At 43.2% G+C, this 25,631-nt stretch overlaps 1 protein-coding gene across 1 annotated transcript in view; it reads left to right on the top strand.

Moving 5' to 3' along the window:
* Nucleotides 1-25,631, top strand: part of Armh3 (armadillo like helical domain containing 3) — a 145,835-nt gene that overhangs the window by 44,049 nt on the left and 76,155 nt on the right. The window contains exon 10 of the mRNA XM_028773372.1: nt 3,059-3,147. Within this exon, the coding sequence (XP_028629205.1) occupies nt 3,059-3,147 (89 nt within the window). The remainder of the gene's footprint in view (nt 1-3,058; nt 3,148-25,631) is intronic.

Here is a 25,631-nt window from a genome sequence, read left to right as displayed (position 1 = left end):
CTTCCTTCCTTCCTTCCTTCCTTCCTTCCTTCCTTCCTTCTTTTCCCCTTCCCTCCCTCCTTCCCTCCCTCCCTCCCTCCCTCCCTCCCTCTCTTCCTTCCTTCCTTCCTTCCTTTCTTTGCTCCCCGCTTTGCTATTGTTGGTGATGATTTGTTTTGTTTTGAGGCCAGAGCTCATGTATCCTAGGTTGGTCCAAACTCACTTTGGGGTCATTTCTTGGACCTCTTTGCAAAGGGGAAATAATCAGAAAAAAAAAGGACCTGGCATAGTGGTGCACACCTTTGATCTAGGAACTTGAGAGGAAGAGGCAGGAGGAACTCTCTGTGAGTTTGGAAGTCTACATAATGAGTTCTAGGGCAACCAATGCTACGTTGTGAGACCCTGCCTCAAAGAGAAAAAAGTCAAGAAACAGAAAAAAAAAAAGTGCTAACTGTGCTCCGAGAGGTAAGAGCCAGAGAGACCAGCTAGAGCAGCAGCTCTTAGCCTGTGGGTTGTGATGACTCCTTTAAGAGTTGAATAACCCTTTCACTGGGGTTGCCTAAACCGTGAGAAAACACAGACATTTACATAACAATTCAAACAGTACACGACTACAGATATGAAGTAGTAGTGAAAATAACTTTATGATTGTGGCTCAACACATATGAGGAACTGAATTAAAGGGTGGAAACGGGTGGAAGGCTGAGAACCGCTGAGCTAGAGACGTTAGCGTGCCTAGTTACACACTGTGTAAGCTAAAGTTCATTACTTGGCATCCTTCTGCTCCACTACACAATGCTGGGATTACAGATGCTTGCCAGTGTGTATCCAGTGGATACAGTACCCAGGACTGAACCTAGATTGCACTCAAGTTAGGCAAGCTAGGCGGTTCAGCACCAGCCTCTGGAAATATTTTTTATAAAATAGATATTAAGCCCAAGATTTAAGAGAAAGTATTGAGCAAGAAGGTAAGAAAGACTTGAAAGTAGCCAGCTGGACTGTTTGGTGGCTTTTGAAACACTTTTCTTCAAAGGATTGCTAGAGATCTAAGTGAGATGCTAGGTGAACAAGGTCACCTCTAGAGCGCAGGGATGTCGTACAGAGAGTTAGGAAGTCTCCACTGAAACAAGTTAATTTTGAGATCCCCAGAAACACCTGGAGTGGAATGTGGTCCTACTCAAGGCCATACACATTCAGGTCTTAATCCTGGCTCACTGCAGTTTTAGAATTATCTGTGCCAGTCAGTAGCCTCTTGCTTCTCAGCTGGGGTGAGTCTTCAACAAGAATCAGCCAGGAGTGAAGGATTGCCTTTCCTTTCCATACCCTCATAATTTTTTTCCGATATTTTTTCCCTGCCACATTAGCCCTGGCTACATATCAAGTTCAAGGCCAGTTTGGTCTACCTGAGACCCTGTTTCAACAAAACAAAATAGGCTGGGGATATAGTTCATTTGGTAGAATAGTTGCCTAGCATGCACGAAGCTCTGGATTTATCTCTAGCACTCCCCCAAAACTATCTGTAAACAGTGCTTGGGAAGTGGAGCCGGGAAGATTAAGAGTTCGAGGTCATTCTTGGCTATAATATAAAGTTAGAAGTGAACTTGAGCTACGTGAGATCCCGTCTCAAAACAGCAAACAAAACATTGTGTTGGGCTGGAGAGATGACTCAGTGGTTAAGAGAACTGACTGCTCTTCCAGAGTTCCTGAGTTCAATTCCCAGCAACCACATGGTGGCTCACAACCATCTGTAATGGGATCCAATGCCCTCTTCTGATGTGTCTGAAGAGAGTGACAGTGTACTCACATACATAAAATAAATAAATAAATCTTTAAAAAAAACCCCAAAACATTGTGTTGTTATGATGTGTGTAACTGAATAGTCTGATGACTGGACTGTTGGCCTCTGTAGCTGCAGTACTTACAGCTAATTCCTTGGTTTGTGCAGCTGAGGAACTGGACTTGTGTGAGCTCTTTGCATCCCTATGCTGATTTTTATTTTCATTCATTATATATCTATTTTGGTTTGTTTTTTGTTTTTTTGTTTTCTGAGAAAGGGATTATCTGAGTATCGCTGGCTATCCTGGAACTTGCTCTGTAGACTGGGCTGGCCTTGAATTCACAGAGATCCACCTGCCTCTGCTTCCTGAGTGCTAAAACTAGAGGTGTGCACTACCACCCAGCTTATTTATTTAATTTTGAGGTGGAGTCTCACCTACCCCATGTTGGCCTGAAACTTGCTGTGCAGGTGCCCTTAGAGGCCAGAAAGTGTCAGGTCCTGGAGCTAGAGTCACAGTTAACTGTAAGCTGCTCTGTGTAGGTGCTGGGACTCTGTTGAAGCCATTGGAAGAGCCTGGTACCTGTGGAGCCATCTCTTAAAATTGAATTTGATCTAGAGTCTTTTTTTTGTTTTGTTTTGTTTTTCGAGACAGGGTTTCTCTGTGTAGCTCTGGCTGTCCTGGAACTCACTCTGTAGACCAGGCTAGCCTCGAACTCTCGAACTCAGATATCCGCCTGCCTCTACCTCCCAAGTGCTGGGATTAAAGGCATGCACCACCACCGCCTGGCTGATCTAGAGTCTTAATGTCTTTAATTTTTTATATATATATATTCAATCCATTCCTCTCTCTCTTAAATTTTTTTAATTAAAAATGTTTTATGTGTATGGATGTTTTTGCCTATATGTACCCTTGCATAGCATGTATATGCCTGGTATCCAGAGAGGCCAAAAGATGTTGGATCTCCTGGAACTGGAGTTACAGACAATAGTGAACTGCCATGTGGATACTAGGAATTGAACCCAGGTCTTCTGGAAGAGCCACATTGATAGCCCCTTCAGTGGTGATTCAGTATAGGCATCTAAGTGGTTATAGCCCCATGGGTAGCACAAATTGTGTGTGGGGGGTGCGGGGGGAGTAGGAGTTAGTTTGTGTATATGAAAGAGACTGACAGAGGAAATCACCAGGATTTTTTTTTTTTTACCTCAGTTTTAGTGGCCCCAGCAAAGCTGCCTCCCTAAGGAAGAGTACAGGTGAGCTGTGTTGGCTTCTGAAGCTTACCCCGGTTTTCTTTCTTATTGCAGGCGATGTGTCCAGGTAGTGCATAAACTGCTGTGTTACCAGAAGAAATGTAGAGTTCGCCTGCATTACACCTGGCGAGAACTCTGGTCAGGTAATGTTCCTTCTTGAATTTGTCCTTTTCTTCTGTGCTTTTCATGAATTCCTAGGCTCAGGCTCAGACTGTTAGTAGCCCTTTTAGCCTTGTAGTTTGTTAGAGTGATTCTGTTTTCATGTATACTATTTATTTTTCACATTTCAGTCTTGTTTGAGTCTAGACTTCAGGATGCTATGTGGTCCACACCTGCTTTCCTGTTTCTTCTCCTTCCCTGTACTCTTGTCTGTTGGTTTGTCAGCCTTTAGAAATAACTGATGGTTTCTTGGGTTCTATGGCTAAACAATTAGCTTGGTACAGAGTGCTTGCCCAGCAAGCGTAAGACCCTGGGTTTGATCTCCAGCAGTGAGAAAAAAGGAAAAAGAAAAAAAAAAAACATTCAAGAAGGGGTATAATTTGTTAGCCAGGCATAATAGCACAAACCTGAATTCCCAGCACTGGAGGGGAGAGGCAAGTGGATCTCTGTGAGTTCTAGGCCAGCCTGGGATACATAGTGAATCCCAGGCTATCTGGTGCCTTGTAGTGATACCCTGTCTTAAAAAATAAAATCAACCAAACAAAAATGTCTTGAATCTCGAATATTCTGTCTTTGTGTAACAGCCAGGAGGAATCAGTGCAGACTTGGATTCTCACCCTCTTCCATTTGGTAGCAGCATATGGACTATAGGAAGCTTCTGTGTGTTTCCTCAAGATGAGTAATCTCAGAAGGAATGGCATTAGGCGGGTGGGAATGGGGGCGGAGAGATGGGGGGAACCCTGTTCTTTTGTTACATCTGGCATTATTACTGTTTACAGACTGTGTAGATGGTACTACTCCCCCTGTGCCAGAGACAAAACAGAAAATTACAGTGTTTACTTTTGTCTTTATATCCATTTGGTAACCCAGTAAAGTCACTGCCACCCCTGCAGGCGGGAAGTGGCTCTTCTCTAAGGGCACAGTTAATGCTAGCTTGCCACCCTTTCTTTTGTGTGACTAAATTGGAGGTTTGGGAAAGCAAAGATTGTCCTCTGAGGCAGTTGCTTGGTAATGTCCTGTGGCTTTTGTGACCTGATGAGATAATCGATTTCTCCAGATGATTACAGTGATGAGTGGCTGCCCTCCGGTGGGATGTTTCTCTGTACGCAAAGCAGAAGAGTGTGTTAGTGTCAGGGGCTTTGTAAGACTCAGGCAGGAGCCCAGCCTCTTCCGTGGAATTCATCTCTCTTGTTGTGACACATGCTTTCCTCCCAGCTTAATTTGGCTTTCTAAATTTAGTCCTCCATAATGGGAAGTAGAGATCTTTAATTAATGGATTAGCAGGTTTTCAGCACTTACCATGTATGACGGTAAAGGGGAGGGCAAGAGAGTCACACTAACGGGGCAACAGGGGCAATTTTAGTTGGAGTTTTAGGAGAGAAGAATATAGTCATGAGGGTTTGAAATTGAGGGCATGTTAGAAGAGATATTGAAAGAGATTGAAGTGACATTTCGTGTGTGTGTGTGTGTGTGTGTTTTGTTTGAGACAGGGTCTTGCTCTGTAGCCCTGAACACAAGGCAGTCTTCCTGTCTCAGCCTCCCTAATGCTGGAGTTATAGGCATGTGTCACCCACATATGATAATAATATATCACTAGAGCTCTGAAGTCTAGAATGTAAAAGAAAAGCAAAGCAGTACAGATGTGTGTGCGTGGGGCAGTTGTGGGATGCAGAACAGACACCTGTGGTTAGAGAGTCTGTTGTGGGATGATGATGTTACGGTGATGGTTAGCATTTACTGCTTCCCGTTCTCATCTAGGTTTATCCTTTCTTTTTTGGTCATTTTCGCCCTGGCCCATGTGGACTGCCTGGCCCCTCACCCTCACTCCCTGCCTTCTTATTTGCTGTTCCACTGTGTGCTGCTCGTGCTCTCCACTTTGTCCTGTGGTGTTTTCCTCTGGTCCTTCAGGCTTCTGATTATTCTGCTTCTGTTTCATGTTTCCTACAACAGTTTTCTTTTTATCTTTTTATTTCTTTCTCTCTCTCTCTCTCTCTCTCTCTCTCTCTCTCTCTCTCTCTGAGACAGGGTTTCTCTGTATAGCCATAGTTTCTCTGTGTTTTGCTCTGTAGACCAGGCTGGCCTTGAACTCGGAGATCTGCTGTTAATCCCACGGAAAGAGAATTCTTTTACTGGAAGTAAGCAAGCTTTATTCTCCATCACACAGGGCTGTTTCCTAGAGCAGGGTTTGAAAGAACATCATTGAACATAGGAGAAAGTGGAATTTACAGAAAACAGGGATGACTTTATCTTGTAACAACTTGGCTTCTAATCTTAAGCTGTAGGAGGCTCTCACCCCTGCCTCTGCCTCCCATGTGCTGGGATTGCCCATAAGTGTAACTAACTGGAAGATGCCTAGCATTTTGTCAGTTTAGTTAGTAGTCTATGAAGAAAAAAAGCAATTCTTTATCCTGTGTTGATTGATTGACTTTGAGAAATTCCTGTCGTATTCTGCTCGGAGATCACTTGCTGCCTTGATTAATGGTCAGCAGTTCATGGTGTATTAAAGAGAGTCATGTAGGAGAACCGTTAGTGACTGCCTGTTCCTAAGGCGTAGATGTTTGTGTCTTCTGAGTTTAGTTTCTCTTCTTTCTTTTGTAAAAATTGTGTTTATTTATTTATTGATCGATTGATTATGTGTGCACCTTACCCATGCTTGTGAAGGTAAAAGAACAACTTACTAGCGGGCCTGAGCCCCTAGCTAACACAGCTGCCATTTCCCTCTCCCAATCCACTTCTTTGAAAATTCATTTCAGGAATTTTGGAGACTTCTGGCAATTTTCCCCCAAAATAAAGAACAACCACAGAAATAAAAATTAACACGCAAGAAATACAGTGACACTGACCACCCACATTCCAAACACAGGAATTTACTTATTACTTTTTGTCATTTATTTTTTATTTTTTGTCATATATTACTTTCCAACATTTGGAACCCAGGAACAAAATTCCAGTTGTCAGGCTCGCGGCAAGCACCTTTACCTTCGGAGCCCTTCTTTCCATACAGTGACGGAGTAAGCACACCTGTAACCCTGTGTGCTCATGCATGCAGTGCACTGTGAGGTGAAGAGCAGCAGCTGTTAAGGAAAGCTGCAGAATACAACGCTCCACCCAGTGCAGTTAGAGTCCATAATAATGTGTAATATTGCATCCAGAGAGTACAAGTGTGGCTATGTTGGATCCACCTACTCCCTGGCTGGCACTACCCTCATATGTTGGAATGCCCATATTTTCATTTTCTCTTTGCCTCAAGAGTTACGGATTTGAGGGAGGTGTGTGAAACTCATCATGGCAAATAAACCAATGTAGATAACTGCTTGCTCATGTATGGGTTGTGAATTATAAATGAATTTTATTTATAAATTACAGTGTAAGGCATGTAAGGTTAGATTGAACAGCCAGAAGCCTTTGAGCTTTTGAGTGTCTTAGAAGACACTTAGTTAGGGTCCACACACCCCTGTGTTCGGAATGTGGGTGGTCAGTGTCACTGTATTTCTTGTGTGTTAATTTTTATTTCTGTGGTTGCTCTTTATTTTAGGGGAAATTGCCAGAAGTCTCCAAAATTCCTGAAATGAATTTTCAAAGAAGTGGATTGGGAGAGGGAAATGGCAGCTGTGTTAGGTAGGGGCTCAGGCCCGCGTTCTACCTTTCCCTGCAGTCGGCTCCACACACACAAGCCCTGACCCACTCCCTGCTGCTCGTCTTTGTACGATGGCTGTTGCCATGGTGTCTGAGTGTGTAGGAGGATATCTGTGCTCATTTCAGTGGGAACATGGAAGAAGGAAGTCTTGTATGTCTGCTTTGCCCTTCTTTTTAGGAACCATTGTTCTCTCCGAGATGTAGAAAGTTCGGGAATCTCTTATTAACTTTAAATGCCGGACTCCAAGCACAGCCTTACCTGAAACTCATCTCTGATGAAGACAGAAAATGAAGTTTAGGGATCAGAGGACACAGTTTTTTGTCGTTGAAACCAGAATGAAAGCAGGGCTCTGCGTATCCAGAAAATGTCCGTTTGTATATTCATATGCTACAGATAGTTCCCGAACCCTGTGAGGCCCAGCCATGATCTCAAATGGAAGAAAGATGACGGCCCTGACTTTATGCATATCTTCCCAATGAATTAGTTTCTCACAGATATCCTAGTGTCTAGTTAAGCGTCTTCCTTTAACCCATCCTGCTGGTCCTATCATGCAGACTTTTGTTTTTTGTTTTTGGTTTTTTGAGACAGGGTTTCTCTGTGTAGCCCTGGCTGTCCTAGAACTCACTCTGTAGACCAGGCTGGCCTCGAACTCAGAAATCCACCTGCCTCTGCCTCCCAAGTACTGGGATCAAAGGCATGTGCCACCACCGCCCGGCCTACGCAGACTTTTGGCACCAGTCTCTCTCAGCTTCTCTCTGAACTTTCTGAGGCTATAGATGATTTTCTTTGTTGTGTCTAATTTCTTGTTTCTCCCTGTGGCACTTTGGCCATTTATGTATGTATTTATTTAGAGTCTCATGAAGCTCCGTGTGGGTTCTGGGATCTGAACCTGGGTCCTCTGGAAGAGCAGCAAGTACTCTTAGGCACTGACCTAGCTCTCCAGCTCTGACTACACGGCTTTTAATAGGGACTTAGAAAACATTTGAATGAATAAATAAATTCAGAAATGCCAGTGTAGACATTTCATTAATAATGAATTAACAGTCACCTAAAACAACACAATGTTGTGTTTCTACCTAAAACAACAACAACAACAGTAATAGAACCCTGTAATGTGCTTGTTGTAATGCTCCTGATGTGATGCTGCTCTTCATCTCTGGATAGGATCAACCCCGACTAAGATTTATTTGAATCATATTCTCTTTCCTTTGTGTGCTTCTTCCATACATTATTTTTAATCAAGCAAAAAAAAAAAAAAATGGAAACTCTGATGACTTCTAAGCCATTAACCAAAGAATAGGAGGAGTGTTTAAAGATAAGCTTGCAATTGTTGGAACAGGAGCGCTTGAGCAGAGCCTCCTAGAGACAGCTTATTTTACTTCCACAGTAGGCAGAAGGAGCATGGGAAAGCAGCTTGCATCTAAATATGTGGTCTCCACAGTCTGAAAACATGGTTTAGAGGCAGATTTATGCTGGGATTCCTTATTGAGCATTTGTCTGTAGATCAAAGTCCTTACCCCTTCACTCTGCCATGTCTCAGGGTGATAAGCCTACTATTACTCAAACCCATATGGGGGGGGGGGGGAGAAGGGAGCAGAGATACAAAAGAGTTAAGTAACTTACAAAGGATTATGGAGCCAGATACCAAACAGTCATGGAACTTTAGAGTTCCTGACTTCTGCTCTAAAATGTAGATCACCAGGCACATCTGCCTCCCTGCAGGAGGGGACGTCCCAAAGCACCCCCCAACATGCCTCCCTGTAGGAAGGGAAGGTCCCAAAGCCCCAAACAACCTGCTAAACTTTGAGTTTAACATAGCATCCCAAGCATTTAGCTCTGCAGAAGGGAAACTGTACATGGTCTGACCTTTTAGATACCTACTGGGAACCATGGAGCACCCAGAGAGCGGCACAGTTTTCCGGATCCAGCTGGCGCTCTCATCACTAGCACAACCTGTGCCTTCATGGTTAGGAACAATTTGAGGCTGGGAATTGAGATCCTGTTGCTGGAAACTATGATGTTGTGGGTGTTACAGAGAACTGATTTCTTTTTTTTTTTTTTTTTTTTTCGAGACAGGGTTTCTCTGTGTAGCCCTGGCTGTCCTGGAACTCACTCTGTAGACCAGGCTATCCTTGTACTCAGAGATCCACCTGCTTCTGCCTCCTGAGTGCTGAGATTAAAGGTGTATGCCACCACTGCCTAGCTCAAGGCTGAATTCTTTTCAAGAGAAAAACTGGTTTGTTTGATGTATATCATTATCTGGCAATTCTGCTGTAGGTATGGCTTTGGCAGTTTGGCAGCCCTTCCCAATGTGTAGTTACTTATCTGTGAACATTTCGTTGTCTGCTTCTTTTGGTTTAGTTAGTTTTTTAAACTGTAATTTGATGTGATTATAGACTTATAGGAAGTGGCAAAAATAGTAAAAGTATGCCTTTCCCCAGCCTCCTCTAAGAAAGGGAGCCTCTCAGATAGCTACTAACTCTTTTTAGTTTTGAAGAGGTTATGCAGGTGGGAAAGACTATAGCATGCTTGTGAAAATTATCTAATGCCAGCACTCAGGAGGAGAGGAGGCAGGAAGTTTAGAAATTGAAGGTTGAGGGTAAGCTGTATGATGGATGAGCAGGTAATGGCTCTTGCAGCCAAGGAGAGGATTGGCTTTCAAAAGTTGTTCTCTGACCTCCACACTCAGTAACAAATAGGTAAATAAATAAATAAGCAAATGTGTTGAAAAAGAAGAGTTCTGCCAGGCGGTGGTGGCACACACCTTTAATCCCAGCACTTGGGAGGCAGAGGCAGGCAGATTTCTGAGTTCAAGGCCAGCCTGGTCTACAGAGTGAGTTCCAAGACAGCCAGGGCTACAGAGAGAAACCCTGTCTCGAAAAACAACAACAAAAAAAGAGTTCATTTTAAAAGCATCCCAGCAGCAAAGGAAATAAAGAAAAGGGCAAGGGTTCAGCTGTTCCAGGCCATCAAGTCCTGGTGAGGTAGAGGAGAGTAAAGATTCTTAGAAAGGTTTACATGGTGGTGGACATGAAAGATTCTAATTCCTTTGCATAAAGTTTTATAATATATGGGAGATTTATGATCTATTCACTCTTAGCAAGGTAGCTACCTGTGATAGAGAAAAACAAACAAAACCATTTCCCACACTTATTTTTAAAAATTTCTCTAATTTAGGGGAGCATTTCACACAATATAAAGCTGCATGTGCCATTAAGACTGCTTTAGTTTCCATGCGTAAAAGACAGACTTTCCTCCATGGATAACCAAGTTCTTAAACTTGGAGTGTCTTTATTCAAGTGTGTTAGATGTCACCTCTCATTTCCTATTATTGAGTTGTGAATAGCCTGTATGGTAGTGTAGAAAGCTCAAGGCCTGAAAAAGACTACCAGGGAACTTTTTTCCTTGTTAGATATTTACATTTGGCTAAATATAAAACTTAAACTATTTTGAATCCTCTTTCATTCTCTCAGAAACTTGGCAAAAGCCAAAGATAAGAGAATCAAGGAGAAGGCAGGCATTCCAGCTCTCAGGAGGCAGAGGCAGGCCAGCCTGGCCTACATGGTTAATTGCAGGACACCCAGGACTACACAGAAAAAACCCTATTTTAGGGGGAAAACTGGAAAAAGATTCTCACATAAAGGATAAAGCTGGGAAAGAGCCAGGAATTATTTTTCTCCTTTCTTTACATGTGAAAGTTACTTCGTATCAAGAGAAGAGTTACCTTCCACAGGCCAGTCAGTATCTTGTCAGGTTCATGGATGCGGTGAGGAAAGGAGCAGCTGCTTTTGCTGCTATGCCTGTACCAGTTTCCTAGTTCTAAAGAGAGACAGAATTGAGCTCTATAAGATGTTATCCTTCTACATCTCTTGCCTGGGCAAGCCAGATCTGATATTGGTGTTCCTGTAGTCTGGGAGAGAGTTCTTCGTTCCGTGGCAGATGTAGTGTGGACATGGTCTGTTTCATTGAGTGCTAAATTTCATAGAGTGAATTTGGTTATCACTCAGTTGGACAGTGTTGGGGAAAGAAGCAGGTACTGAAGGTGGCTCCTGAGCATGCTTAGTGATGGGGAGCTGCAGAGAGGTCCCTCGTTTCCCCACGTCTAGGCTCTCTTCCTCTCTCTTCCTCCCCTCTTTTCTCCCTCTCCTTTTTTTCTTTCTTAAAGGGTTTACATTTTTCTTTAATTATTTTCCTGTATATGGGAGTTTTACCTGCTTAAGTCTGTACACCACATGTGTACAGTACTGACGGAGCCCAGAAGAGGCATCAGATCCTCTGGAGTGGGTGCTAGAAAAGGTTGTTAGCTGCCACGTGGGTGTTGAGAATCCAACCAGCTTCCTCTGGAGGAGAAGCTTGGCAGCTCATTCTCTTGACCGCTGTGTGCTCTCTCTAGCCTCACTTTAGCTGGTCCTTCCCCCCACTCCCTCTTTCTTTTTCTGAGACAGGATTTCTCTGCGTAGCCTTGGCTGTCCTATAAATTGCTCTGTAAACCAGGCTGGCTTCAAACTCAGAGATACCCCTGCCTCTACCTCCTGAGTGCTGAGATAAAAGGACAGCCAGCCACCTTAGTCACTTTTGAGACAGAGTTTTGCTAACCCTGAGCCCATGCTATCCTCCAGTCGTAAGCTCTGCTTCTCCTACTAGAATTATAGAGGTTCATATAGGCTGAGTCTAGGAACTTTAAAAAGTTAATTTTGTGATGAAGGAGAGGGTAGGTGGTAGTTAGAAGGTTGCATCCGCCGGGCGGTGGTGGCGCACGCCTTTAATCCCAGCACCTGGGAGGCAGAGGCAGGTGGATCTCTGAGTTCGAGAGTTCGAGGCTAGCCTGGTCTACAGAGTGAGTTCCAGGACAGCCAGGGCTACACACAGAGAAACCCTGTCTCAAAAACAAACAAACAAACAAACAAACAAACAAAACAAACAAAACAAAAAAAGAAGGTTGCATCTTTCTGAAGTAAACAGAACATGGGAAATGACTGATACACATTCATAGCTAGGGAAATGGAGAAGTCTGACTTCCATTTAAAGAAAAATTTGCGGCCGGGCGGTGGTGGCGCACGCCTTTAATCCCAGCACTTGGGAGGCAGAGACAGGCGGATTTCTGAGTTCGAGAGTTCGAGGCTAGCCTGGTCTACAGAGTGAGTTCCAGGACAGCCAGGGCTACTCAGAGAAACCCTGTCTCGAAAAACCAAAAAAAAAAAAAGAAAAATTTGCTCTACTGACCTGTGTGTTCTGTTCACCTGGAGACCCAGAGCACAAGCAAACGCTATGGAGCCGTTTCATTTTATAGTGGATTCTTTTGCTGCTGTATTGGTGAGGTGTGTAGCTATACAGACAAGTGGCTGAATGTTTTTTAATTATTTTTTTTCTTTTTCTTCTTTTGTGTTTTGAGATAAGGCCTTGTGTAGCTAGCACAGGCTTGAACACACTATGTACCTGAAAATGATCTTGAGCTCTTGATGTCTTCCTTTACCTCCAAAGTGCTGGGCATACAGGGCATGTGTCAGACACCACATTAGATAATCTGTATTTTGAAAAGGCATCTAGAATGGGGCGGGAGGAGAGAGAGAGAGATTAGTTGGCAGGTATTTCCTTCCTACTCTTTTCTGCGTCATTCTTGATTGACAGTGAGCCTGCTGATCACTCACTGCTGGTGTCCCTGGTGATGGGTATTTTTCTCCGGGAATGCTGGAATTGGTTGGAGTTTATGGGGCCTCCAGGGTTTTGGTGGCTTTAGCTTTTTGTATTAGTGCTGTTTCTAGCTTTTCCTTGGCTTCTGTCTTAAGCAAGTGAGATACTAATACTCCCTGTCTGTTGGTCACTGTGAAATTATGCATCTCCCTGTGCTGTGATTTGGGTTCAGTGGCACCCAGTCCTAGCTCCATACCGTGCCACAGAATAGGCTTTAAGTCTTGCCTTCCCATTATATATTTCCTCTTCATTGTATATAAAAGCTATGCAGACGGCTCTCTCTGACCTGTTTCTTTAGAGGCACAATTTGTGCTCAATCAGAGTCTGTCTCCTTTCTGTTTTTAATTTTATTTAAATGTCATTCATTTAGTTTTTACAATTAAGCCTTCCCTCTGCGTCTCTAAGGCAGAAGGCTGAGCTGCCGCTCCGTGTGTCTTCCTTTGGCTGGCTTGTTCTCCCCGCACCTGGTCTACTCGCCATGTGGGGGACAGGTTCTGGTCCTGGACAAGTTCCTGTATCCATTATTCATTCTACTCCTATGTGGCAACACAATTTACTGCTATCTTCTTTCCCTCCCCCTGAATCCAAAGCAGGATAGAACCAAATCAGGAGAGGTTGTCATTGTGTAGAGCACATGACCACTAAGGACAGCTCATTAAGTTCAGAGCCTTGTTCTCTGTTCTGTGATGGGAGCCTATGGAAGGTGCTAAGGTTTTCAGATGGGTGGTACTGAACCTTCTATTTGGCAAGTAGATTGGTTACTGCTCTCTTTGAGTATTGATTCAGGACTTAAAGAATTACCATAATATTTAGTCTTGGCTCAGGTTTCTAGAGCTTAGACACTGTATGTTCTAGACAACGCTAGTGCGTTGTGAGCCAATGTGATGCACACACCTCACTGGAAGAGAACATAGGCTGAAGCTACCTATGAGACAGCTACTTGCCTCCAGCAGTATCAGAAGAGGCAGCAGTTGGTGCCAGGTTCTAGACAAACGCCCAGAAACCAAAATTCCAAGGACTCTTGTAGAAAACAACTTTCTGATGAACAAGTAAAGTGTATTCAGAGCAGCCATTTACCTTCAGTTTAAGTATGTCTATGGATATATACTTGGTTCTTGGGCACATGTGGTTATGGAGGACGGAAGACTCTTTCCATTCAGTCAGGGTTCTAGTGCTTCGAGCCAGGTATCTAGAGCCTTGCTAATAAATGAGAAGCTAGACTAGAAGTTAGACTCAGGGTCCCTTAAGATTACATAGGGTATTGTCGGTATTTGAAGAGCATAGTTAGCTTTGATTTCAACCTTGATATTTTTCTTTCTCTTTGAACCACAATTTCATGTAGCCTAAGCTGGCTTTGAATTTATTGTGTAGGTGAGACCATCCTTGAGCTTCTGATCCTTCTGCCTCTTTCTCCTGAGTGCTGGGATACAGGCTTGTACCTCTGCATGGAGTAAGGAGTTTCGGTTCTACTTTGTCTCTATGAATCTGTCTCTATGACTACTCAAGTAGTTCTTAATAAGCTAAATTTAGTTCTTAAACTCATCTTTGGCTTTTTATGACTAGCTTATTTCACTAACATAATTTCCTTTTTTTAAAGATTATTTTATTTTCATTTATATGTATGTGTGTTCATCTTTCTGTGTGTATATGTACATGTGTGTTCCATTGCCATCAGAGGCCTGATGAGGGTATTGGGTCCCCTCAAGCAGAGCTGTGAGATGCTTGACGTGGATCCTGGGGACTGAGCTCTGGTCCTTTTCAAGAGCAACAAGCACTCCGAAATGCTGCGCCATCTGTCCCCCTGCTATGGCTTGTGGTGGAAGAGCACCTTAGTGGATTGGGAAGCGGGGGTGAGGGGGGCAAGGAATGCCATAGAGTTCAATACCACACAACAAACCTGTATATTCTGTCCCTAATATAAATTAGGGACAGAAAGTAAAGTTAAAGAGTTTAGGGGAAAATTTATTGGTTTTGTTGAGGCAGGGTTTCTCTGTGTACCCCTTTACTCTCCTAGAACTAGCTCTGTAGACCAGGCTGGCCTCAGACTCGTAGAGATCTCCCTTTCTGTCTCCTGAGTGCTGGGATTAAAGGCATGTATTACCACCACCTGGCTGGGAATTTTTTTTTCTTAGGTATACATTTGAAATTTTTAGGCCATGATCTTGGTATTTTTGGAGAGGGGAGTCCCAAGACCAGTGAAGAGGAGGAGAAGTATCCCACCCTCAGGAATAAGCAGACTAGGCAGGTGGGGAAACAGCTGTTGATTGACAGCACTTATCTGAAGTCCATTTGACCTGTGGGGAGTGGATTCCAGCCAATTCCCTGAAGCTTACAAGAATTTAAGTTCACAAAAAGAGATGCATTTTAGATATGTCAGCATCACCACTGTTTGCAATCTGTACTGAAATTTACGTTGCAGAAAAGATAGAATATTTACGCCTTTGAGTTATAGTAAAGCTTGGGAACCCAACAATGACTTTGGTTAAAAGCATTAACACTTTCTTCTCTATCCAGAAGATTGGGTTTATATAGATTAGACAAATGTTCTTAGCACAATGAGAAACACTTTTAAAGTTTATTCTTAGAAGACAACCAAAGGAAATTTAAAATCTTGAGCTTGTGATTATAATAATAGTAGTCAGTGCTTTACTAGAGGTAGATGAATAGCTTATCAGAACTCCATTGATGAATGTTAAAACTCTCAACTTTTGAAGTGTTATATAGCAATAGCATAGTGCGGGAGAAAAATCTGAAATATTGTTAAATTTTTACAAATATCTTAAATCACTTTTTTATACTTTTACACATTGTATTTAAACACTTTAAGACACTTTCTTAGACCTTTATAACTTGCATTTACATATATTAAAACACTTTTTATCCCCTTATAACACATTTGAGCTTTCATATCTCATATATATAAACTTTACACTTTTTTTCTGTCCACTTATTTACCAACAGACATAGGTAGTTGATTACAGAGAGCAGTCACTATAAAGTGAGTCTCTTTAAATAAAATAGTAATAAGTTATATGGAAATGTTTTGTGAATTTATCTCTTTTTAGAATCTTGTAGAAAGTTAACCTGTGTCTAGACCTAGCAGTAGCTCTAGGTAAGTGAGGCCTGAGGCCTGATTTTACACACAAAGAGAACTGAGGAGACAGCTGAAGCCTTGGCTGCTGCTGTCACACTGAGAAACCAGCACTAGCCTCGATGTCAACCCCATCAGAGCTGAGGAACCAAGAAGTACAGACGAAGCAGCTTCTAAATCTATTAAAAATGACACACACTACCTGGATAATTACACTAGCAAATGATGCAGAGATGTCCCAGGGCATCATTAGTCTTTGCCACCAGGCCCAGAAGGTCCAACAAACTGTTCTGTGGAGTAGAAACTTTGGGAACTGGCTTGTATTATCTAGGGAGAGTGGGACAATCAGCTCCCAGTCCTGTTTGTTCAGTTGGCACAGGGTCCTGGAGGTGATGGAGTGAAGTGCAGTGCCTGGGTTTTCATCAAGTGGCTCGATTTAGCACATTTGAAGCAATCTCCAAATAATTCTTCTGTGTTCCATCATCTTCTTTGGAGACCTGGCGGGGGGGGGGGGGTGTCACTGCTAGGATCTGGGGGACTCTGTCATAGTAAGCATAGTGTTGTTCTCACTCTTAACCTCCATGCTTTTGTTTCCTCTTGCCTGGCCAGTCAGTCTGTCTCGCCCCTACTCAGCCACTAGCTGTTTATTCTCCAGAAAGCCACATTCTAATCTGAACCAATCAGCAGCAGAACAGCACCCACCCATCTCTTTGGGATGCCCTTGGCAGGGATGAGGGTTATGACCTGTGGGCTGCTTGCTTTTTAACGTGATAATCTCAGGGAACTGCCTTTTGGACAGGTGAGAAAGGACAAGCATTTACATATAGAAAGCTGGGTATGGGGCTGGAGAGGTGGCTCAGAGATTAAGAGCACTGTCTGCTTTTCCAGAGGTCCTGAGTTCAATTCCCAGCAACCATAGGAGGGCTCACAACCATCTGTAATGAGATCTGGTGCCCTCATCTGGCCTGCAGAAATAAACACAGACAGAATGCTGTATATATAATAAATAGATAAATCTCTAAAAAGAAAAGCCTTAGCTGGGTGGTGGTGGCGCATGCCTTTAATCCCAGCACTTAGCAGGTAGAGGCAGGTGGATTTCTGAGTTCGAGGCCAGCCTGGTCTACAGAGTGAGTTCCAGGATAGTCAGGGCTATACAGAGAAACAAACAAACAAAAAAGCCTTTCCCTAATTCAACCACAGGGGTCCCTGACTTCAGTTCAATGGTTGGGCGTAAGTATCTGCGTCTGTCTCAGTCAGCTGCTTGTTAGGCCTCTCAGAGGACAGCCATGCTAAGTTCCTGTCTGTAAACACACCATCACATCAGTAAAGTGCCAGACCGTGAAGCCTCCCCTTGACATGGGTCCCAAGTTGGGCATCTCACTGGACTACCTTTCCCTCAGTCTCTTCTCCATTTTTATCCCTTCAGTTCTTTTAGACAGGAACAATTCTGGGTGAGAGTTTTTGACTGTGGGATGGAAGCCCCATCCCTCCACTTGATGCCCTATCTTTCTACTGGAGATGGACTCTACACGTTCCCTCTCCCTACTGTAGGGCATTTCATCTAAGGCCTCTTCCTTTGAGTCCTGAGAGTCTCCTTCCAGGTTTCTGGTACTTTCTGCAGGGCTCTCCCACCTCACCCCCTGAGGCTGCATATTTCATTCATTCTGCTGGCCCTTAGGACTTCTCTCCTGTCCCTCTGCCCATACCTAATCATCTTCCCCCTTTCTCTTCCCCCTCCCCTCTCCCACACATATTCCTCCCTCCCTTTTCCCCTCCCCCACCCCACTAATTACTTTCTTCTCCCTCTGAAGTGGGATTGAGACATCTTCACTTGGGCCCTTCTGCTTGTCAACCTTCTTGGGTTTTGTAGATTGTATCCTAGGTGTTCTGTACTTTTTTGGCTAATATCCACTTATTAGTGAATACATACCATGCATGTCCTTTTGGGTGTGGGTTACCTCACTCAGGATGATATTTCCTAGTTTCATCCATTTGCCTGCAAAACTTATGATGTCCTGCAGAAACAAATGGTCCTTATATATCTTAGGAGCAGATGCTCAGGGTGGAACCAAGGAGATGATGCACTGGCTAGTAAGGGGTGTGTGCACTCTGGGGCTGGTCTACTCCATTGCTTTCTTTCTCTCCTACTATGTACACTCTGGCTTCCACTTATAACAGACTTACAGATCTATGAACTGTAACTTAACGATAGGACAACTTAAACAGAGAAATAGGGAATGGAGACTTTCCATTGACCTTGATCTATTGCAGCATTTGTAAAGGTCTTGAATAATATTAGGATCTAGGGTGCTGTTAGTTGGCCACATTTGGATTAATTATCTAAAGGATATTGAAGCTAGATTTTATTGCAAGAGAATAAATTTAGAGCCCTTTGGGTCTAGGTTGAGAGGCTGGAGGTTTTCTGTGGATGAGGAAGAGAGGAAGGTCCAATGCCTATAGTCCAAGGCATCCCCAGGACTTAGCGGGTGAGGGGGACCCAAAGGAGGAAGACGCAGCTGTTCAGTAGGTCGGCACTGCAATCCATGGGGGTCAGGGACTACCACCTGAGGAGACTTGGTGTCTGATACTAGTGTTTTCTGGTAAAGCCAAAATGTGAAAAATCAAACTCAAAGAATTCTATAGCCATCAAGATTTATTGGCTTAGCTAAAGTCCTTGCTGGAGGCGTTTTCATCTCCAAGCAGGTCGCAGAGCTGCTCCCGTGTGGAAGGGTCAGCAGTATGTTACCTGCAGACAAGATCTTCAGGGCTTTCCCACCGTCAAATCTGATTTTTATTCATTTTGAAGGAATTCATAAGTTTTCTTCTCCTGTGAAAACAAATACACCACCTCTTCCCCAACTGTAGCACACTTCCTTCCTTCCATTCTGAAGTTAGGACATCCTTAACATCAACAGGCCGACTCAGCTCAGCAGTTGTTGCTGTAATCCATTGTCTTTCAGTAGTTGTTGTTGTTGATTAGCATTTTAAAAATATAAAGTCAATAAAATGTTATGTAATCTATCTCAGGAGGTTTTTGTTACCTCTTTTTCTTTGTTTAGCATGACTTTTAAAGTACAACTAGGTCTTTCTACAGCTGCTTGTCTTGTAGGATTATGTGGTATGCCTGTAATGTGCTTCATATTATAATATGTAAAACAGTTGCTTCGTTATATTAGAGACATATGTTGGAGCAGTCTCAATTTTAATTTGTACAGGTAGTCACATAGTTGCTATAACTTCTAATAAATGCCTAACTATAGAATCAGCCTTTTCAGAACTAAAAGCAGTTGCCCATTTAAATCCTAAATATGTGTCTATGGTATGGTATTCGTATTTTTTTCAAACTCTGCAAAATTAAATATATCTAATCTGTTGTATGATGCTGCTCTAAGGTAGATTTAAACATAATCTGTACTCTTAGCTCAGTATATTGCATTTTGGTGGGTTGCTCTTCTCATTCCTCAAGCCTTTGTGGATTGTTCTCATCTGGTACTACCTTTTTTGCTGTTGCTGTAGGTTCCAGATTGGATTCTTCTGAAGATTCTTTACTCTGATTTAAAGATTCCTCTAGCCTCTGTTCTATGACCTGCAACCTAGCGTTCCATCTTTCAGTCCTCTCCTTATCTGAGTCTGCTCTATTCTGATCTCCCTTAAAGAGGATATAGAAAATTGTAATCATTACTAAATGTATAACTATTTTTCAGCTGATAGTCAAAACAACTATATGGAGTCCAAATACTGCCTTGTATAGTATTTTCTATTTTTTAACATGGAAAATATTTTCTTTTTTTAGTATCTTCAACTCTTTCCTTTCTACAGATGCTTTATTATTTTTCTTTTTCTCTCCTTTCTTTGGAGACTACTTTTTATGTTAATTTATTCATTTCTTTGTTATCATTCTCTAAACCTAATATCTTTTTGTGTATTTAATTTTCTCTAAGCTCTTTCCTCTAGGTAATTTTTTAAAATATTATTTAACTCTCTATTTTATTTTACTATTTTCAAACTAATTCTGTCTATGCATTTTCATACCCAGTTTCTCTCCTCCTTTAGCATTAAAGCTTAATTTCAAACATGTTTTTAACCTAATCAGAAGTTTGGCTGTGCTTGGATTTCTTCTTGTCTATTTTTTTCTGGCTGCTTCTTCCTGTAGCTGTAACCAGCCATGCCCCTACCCTTTTGTTCACAGGAAGTTGCAGTCCGCGCTCTGCCTGACTCCAGCCTTAGACTGTGTTCCCCATGGGTGTTAGAGTCTATGTGCTACCCCAGGCTGGGCTGTAAGGTCTAGCAGGCTTATCTTGCTGGTTTCAGGACTGGAGCCACTTTTTGCCCTCTGAGGCCTGCCCACTCTGAGCTCCTGGCTGCATTTTGCCGCCTTTTTTGCTTTGGGCCATTGCAGGCTATTCCCACAGACACAGGCTAGGCTCTCTTGGACCCAGGCTGCTCACTCCCTCTGCCATACCTGGGAAGTGCACTAAAGCTCCAGCCAGAAAGATGATGAGTTAACTCATCAGCCCCAGTTATAGGAGCTGTGCCTGGGGAGTGAACAGAGGCTCTGGTAGGAGAGCAGCCTTTTCTAGTCAGCAGGACTTTTTTTTTTTTTTTTTTTTTTTTTTTTTTTTTTTTTTTTTAGAGTCCCCTTCCACACTGCCTCTCTGTAGTTCACATTTCATGGCTAGAAAACTCTTCCGCTCTGGAATTTCTAGCCAGGTATTCAGGGCACCATTTGTAACCACACTCTTTTCTACCAGCACCCCAGTTCCCAAATAACTACTCTGAGACTTAGTTATCTATGAATATATGACTAGGCCATAAGCTTGGGCTTGTTCCCTGACTCGTAACTTAGATAACCTATTTATTCTATGTGTGTCACACGGCTGGTTACCTTTCCTCAGTTTCATGTGTCTGTCACCTCAGAGTCTGGTGGCGAATCTTCCTGCCTCTCACTAATTCACAGAGTTCCTGTCTCTCTACTGGAATTCCCATCTCTCATTTCTTGCCTTTTGCTAATAGACCATCGGCTTTTTATTGACAGGTGATGCTTCCACCTGATACCTAAGAGATTCTTCTATAACCAAGGCTGTCCTTATCAAAAATGATATTATCTACAACACACTACACTATTTTTTGTTGAGAGAAGAGCAATGATTTCTCACTCATTGGACCAAACTTCTTTTGTTTGTTCATTTGTTTTCGAGACAAGGTTTCTCTCTGTAGCCCTGGCTATTCTAGAACTTAGAACTTGCTTCGCAGACCAAGCAAACTTTGAATTCAGAGAATTGCCTGCCTATGCCTCCTGAACTGGAACTAAAGACATGAGCTACCACTCCTGGCTTGGACCAAACCTCTAACTTATTTAAGTCCCTGTATAATATGGTTGTTCTTTGGAAACCTTTCAGAACAGGTATCAAAACTTCTGGGCCTTCAGTAAGGAAGAGGCTTGTGTTTACTCTTCCCCATCCCTGCCACCTTAAAAATTATTTAACATTGAGAAACATGATCATTTAAAGTATTGAACTAAGGAAGAGTAAAGCACGCTCTGCTTCTTGTATCTTCTCAGTGGCTACAGCATGCAGTTCATTATAGCAAGTGCTTACAGACATGTGACTAACAGTGCTGTTTATTCAATCACTCCTTGACTTTTATGGTTATCTTAATTATTCCCTCCATGTACTGTTTCTTTTGTGGCTATCCTAGGAATAGCTTGGCTGGTCATGTGCCCAGTTGGCTTTCAGCAGACAAGTAGATCAAGGGCACTTTTCTAAAATGAGTGTGGATGGAGGGAGCGAGCCAGGAGCAGCCAGCGCAATCTCTGTCCTGTTTGTGTGCTGGCATCAAGAGCCTGGCTGTACGTTCTCTCTTGTCCTTGAAACCGTCCCAGACATAAGGTCACTGTTTTCTTTGGCCTGTTATGTAAGCTCTGGGCAAAGGTCTGTGCCTTAATTAAATAGGAATAAACTTGGTTATTAATTGTTTATGGCCCATTTTTATTTATGTTGGTTCTGATTTTACATGAAGGTTACTCTGGGTTCTTGTAAAGTCCATTATCCAATCATACTCTGTATATAGGACGTAATTTTGAGAGCCAACTCTGAGTGAGGAAATTAGAAACAATTTCACTTGGTAATTATATGTTTTAAAAAAGAGAAGTCCATTAGTAAAGTATTTTTTGGGTGAGCATGAAAATCCGAGTTTCCTATGTGAAAAGCGGAATGTCAAGGTGCAAATTTGTGACCTGATCCCTCGGACGGCAGAGACAGGAGGATCTCTGAGGCCACTGACCACTGAACCTTGCCTAATCAACAAGCTCCCAATCCCAGTGAGAGACCATACCTCAAAAGACTGAAGTAGACAACTCCGGAGGATAGATACCCAAGGCTGTCTTCCAGCATCCACATGAATCTCCACATAGTTATGAATGCACATGTGCATGTATACCTTCACACATACACTCACACACAGTACACAAGAGGGAGGGAGGGAAGAAAGGAAGAGGAGGGGGTGTGGGGAGAGACAGACACGGTACCAAGTAAATGGTGTAGGTCTGGAATCCCAGCATGTGGGAACTGGAGGCAGGAGGATCAGGAGTGCAAGGCTAGTCTCTTCTTTGTAGTGAATTTGAAATCATCATGAGTCTCTGTCTCAAAATATCAGGCCAGGGGTGGCCTCACTTGCAATGGGTTGAGCCCTTCCCCTCAGTCACTAACTAAGAAAGTATATGTATATGGAGCCCTATAGACTTTCCTATAGTCCAGATATATGGAAGCATTTTCTTTTTTTGGGGGGGGGGGTTGAGACAGGGTTTCTCTGTATAGCCGTGGCTGTCCTGGAACTCACTCTGTAGACCAGGCTGGTCTCGAACTCAGAAATCCGCCTGCCTCTGCCTCCCAAGTGCTGGGACTAAAGACGTGCACCACCAACGCCCAGCTTGGGAAGCATTTTCTTAACTGAGGCTCCCTCCTCTTAGATGATTTTAGCTTGTGTCAAGTTGACACTAAACTGACTAGCACAAGGACCAAGTGCAAATGGGAACAGAAAAGCCAGAAAAATACCCAGGAGCATCTTGTAAAGAAAATTATTCGATAAGAATCTAGAGAAGTGTGGTATCAGTATAGCCAACAATTCTGACACAGCATTTATGGTAAGTAGGTTGTGCTCCGTCACTCCAGGCCTGATCCACTGTCTTGGCAATGCTGACAACACTGAATTTGGACAAGTTTCTAGTCCCAGTTTTATTGCTACCTAATTTGGAGTGCATGTTATTTTAGTTCACTATGTCCAAATATCTGATGGGACACAACTTAAGGGAAGAAGGTTTACTTTAGGGATAGAGGCCATGATGGCAGAGAAGGCTCAGTGGCAGGCCAGTGAGGTAGCTAGACTCAGTGTGTGTCTGCAGGAGATGGGGAGAGGTGAGTACTGTTGCTCCTCTTACTTCAGTCTAGGACCCCACCCCTAATGCTGCCACTCACATTGAGTATGTCTTCCCTCTTTAGCTATACCTTTCTGGAAACACCTTATAAGACATGGAGAGGTATGTTTCCATGGTGATTCTAAAGCTAGTGAAATTGACTCACCATTGTTAATTTGTTTAACCATTAGTGGGTGGGAATGGTAATAGGTGTGGATTTTTCTTTTCTAAAACAAGAGAAATTGGATTAAATGACCTCTTGAGATCCTAAATTCTGGAATTTTATTCTCAGCCTTAGTTTGAGGAGAGTTCTAAGTGTGAAAGTCTGAGGGGAAGAGGATGTGTGTGTGGTACTGTCTGCACAGATGTGTGTGATGTGTGTGACGTCAATGAGACGATGAAGAGAAAAGCAGCACTTACAGATGTCAGCTTCCTTCCCTTGGGACTCCATGGCCAAGACAACGCTAATAAAAGACAACATTTAATTGGGGCTGGCTTATAGATTCTAAGGTCAGCCCATTAGCATCAAGGAGAGAACATGGCAACATCCAGACAGACATTAGGGCTGGAGGAGCTGAGAGTTCTACCTCTTCATCTAAAGGCAGACAGGAAAAGACTGACCTCCAGGCAGCTAGGACATCCACATCCAAAGCCTACATCTACAGTCACTCTCTTCCTCAGACAAGGCTCCACCTCCTAATAGTGCAGCTCCCTGGGCCAAGCATACTCAGACCACCACAAGGGATTATGGTATTAGGGTTTTGGAGCCAAGTTTAAGGTTGCTTTGTTCATTTTAGCTGCCTGTGAAAGATCCCTCTAGTTAGGTTCAGTAGCTCAGCCACTTGCCTAGTGTATGAGTAGTACCAGATTCAGTTCCCAGTGTTGTAACAAACAAAGAGAAGTACCCTCTAAGGCAGCAGCTCGCAGCCTTCCGAATGCTGTGGCCCTTTAATACAGTGCCTCATGTTGTGATCACCCCCAACCATAAAATTGTTTTTGTTGCAACTTTGTAACTGTAATTTTGCTACTATTATGAATCATAATATAATTACCTGTGTTTTCTGATGGTCTTAGGCAATATGGTGAGAGGGTCCCAAAGAAGTTTCAACCCACAGGTTGAGAACTGCTGCTCTAGGGGGTTATTTCACTTGTGACCTTGGGGCGACAGGAGAATGATATGTGACCTGAATCATCAGGGATAAACATGTCTCTGTAGTACTTACACACAAAGCATTCCAGCCAGGCTGTCTTCCCTACTGTTTTGCTCTGCCTGTGTTTGCATCAGTTTGGACACAAATTGCCTGTTGGCTTGTGCTAGAATTACTCTCTTATTATTACGACTTTGTCATTCCTAACTAACTCCCAGGGATCACGACTCTCAGTAGTCCATCACAGGAACAAAATTGTCCTCCGGATGGCGTGCCTGTTAATTACCACACAGGCACTGCTAAAGCCACTTCTCTGCTATTCTGGATTGGATATGTGTAACAGCCATGTCTTTCTCTACTCCTTATGTTCCACCCTCTCTTTCTCTTGTCTCCTGTGAGTTAATGAAGTCTGTGAGGTGTTCATCCATTCACAGTACTTTTGTGAGTGCTAGGATTGAGGGAGAGAAGGGTGTTAGATTTCTGAGGTAGTGTAAAGAGACAGAAGACAAAAAGAGAACAGAGTCTGACCTTCAGAGGAGACTGTTGATTAGCACACGAGGTGGGTGTTAGCCTCTCTCCTCTGGGAAATGGAGGAACCTGACAAGGGAAGAACCCTTTATAAGGTAGGGCGAGGGGCTTTGGAATGAGGAAATTGCTGCAGCCATAGGAGGCTGTGTGTTTCTACAGTCTCTCCTGTCTGAAATCGTTTGTTCAAGATAAGACAGATTATCCTGGGACACAGGTTTTCCCAACAGGCACTTCTGTCTGAGATGCTGATCAAGGCCAGCTGTGATCTCACAGCCACAGCACGTGTCAGTGGGTAGCTCCAAATGGCTAAGCAAGGTGATCTTCACAAGGACAGAGGTTTGGACTGAGGTTAGTCATTTTTATGTTGCTCTTACCTAGGCGGCCTGTATTCTTAGAGCTACTAGTAGGAACTAAGGAGACTGTGTGATCTATTGTGGGTACCTGTGGCGCTTCCCCGACTCCTGGCTGAGACTAGTCCATTAGGTTACTTGTTAACAGACACCATCACAAAGGCAAGCTGCCTGTCATTTGCCTTTCTAACACAAAACCCTAGAGACCTTTCCTCCAGACAGGAGTAGAGTACATAATCGGGGTACCTGCCTTCTTTGTCTCTACCTCCATGCTAAACCTTTAGAGCAGAATGTTCTCGTCTGCTGTGTGAGGACTGTGGAATGGCAGGCCTGGATCTGCCTCCTCTGCAGTCACTTCTACTTACCTGTCCCTGCTGGTCCAAATCAAAGCACACAGCCCTTCTCTAAGAACAGTGACCTTCACACAAAGCACTGGCAGCATGGGAGAATGGACTTCTTTGCTGACCAAAAAAGATGTAATTTTAGAAAACCAGAGAAGCCAGTTGTGGTGGTGTGCTCCTGTAGTCCCTGTACTTGGTGGGGAAGCAGAGGCAGGAAGATTATGAATTCCAGTTTGGCCTGGGCTACCTTGAAATCTTGTCTCTATAACTT

This window comes from Grammomys surdaster, unplaced genomic scaffold, assembly GCF_004785775.1.
Source record: "Grammomys surdaster isolate TR1022 unplaced genomic scaffold, NIH_TR_1.0 66, whole genome shotgun sequence".
Lineage (NCBI taxonomy): Eukaryota > Metazoa > Chordata > Mammalia > Rodentia > Muridae > Grammomys > Grammomys surdaster.
Note: the sequence above shows the minus strand (reverse complement) of the source record. Positions and strands in the feature narration are given on the sequence as shown.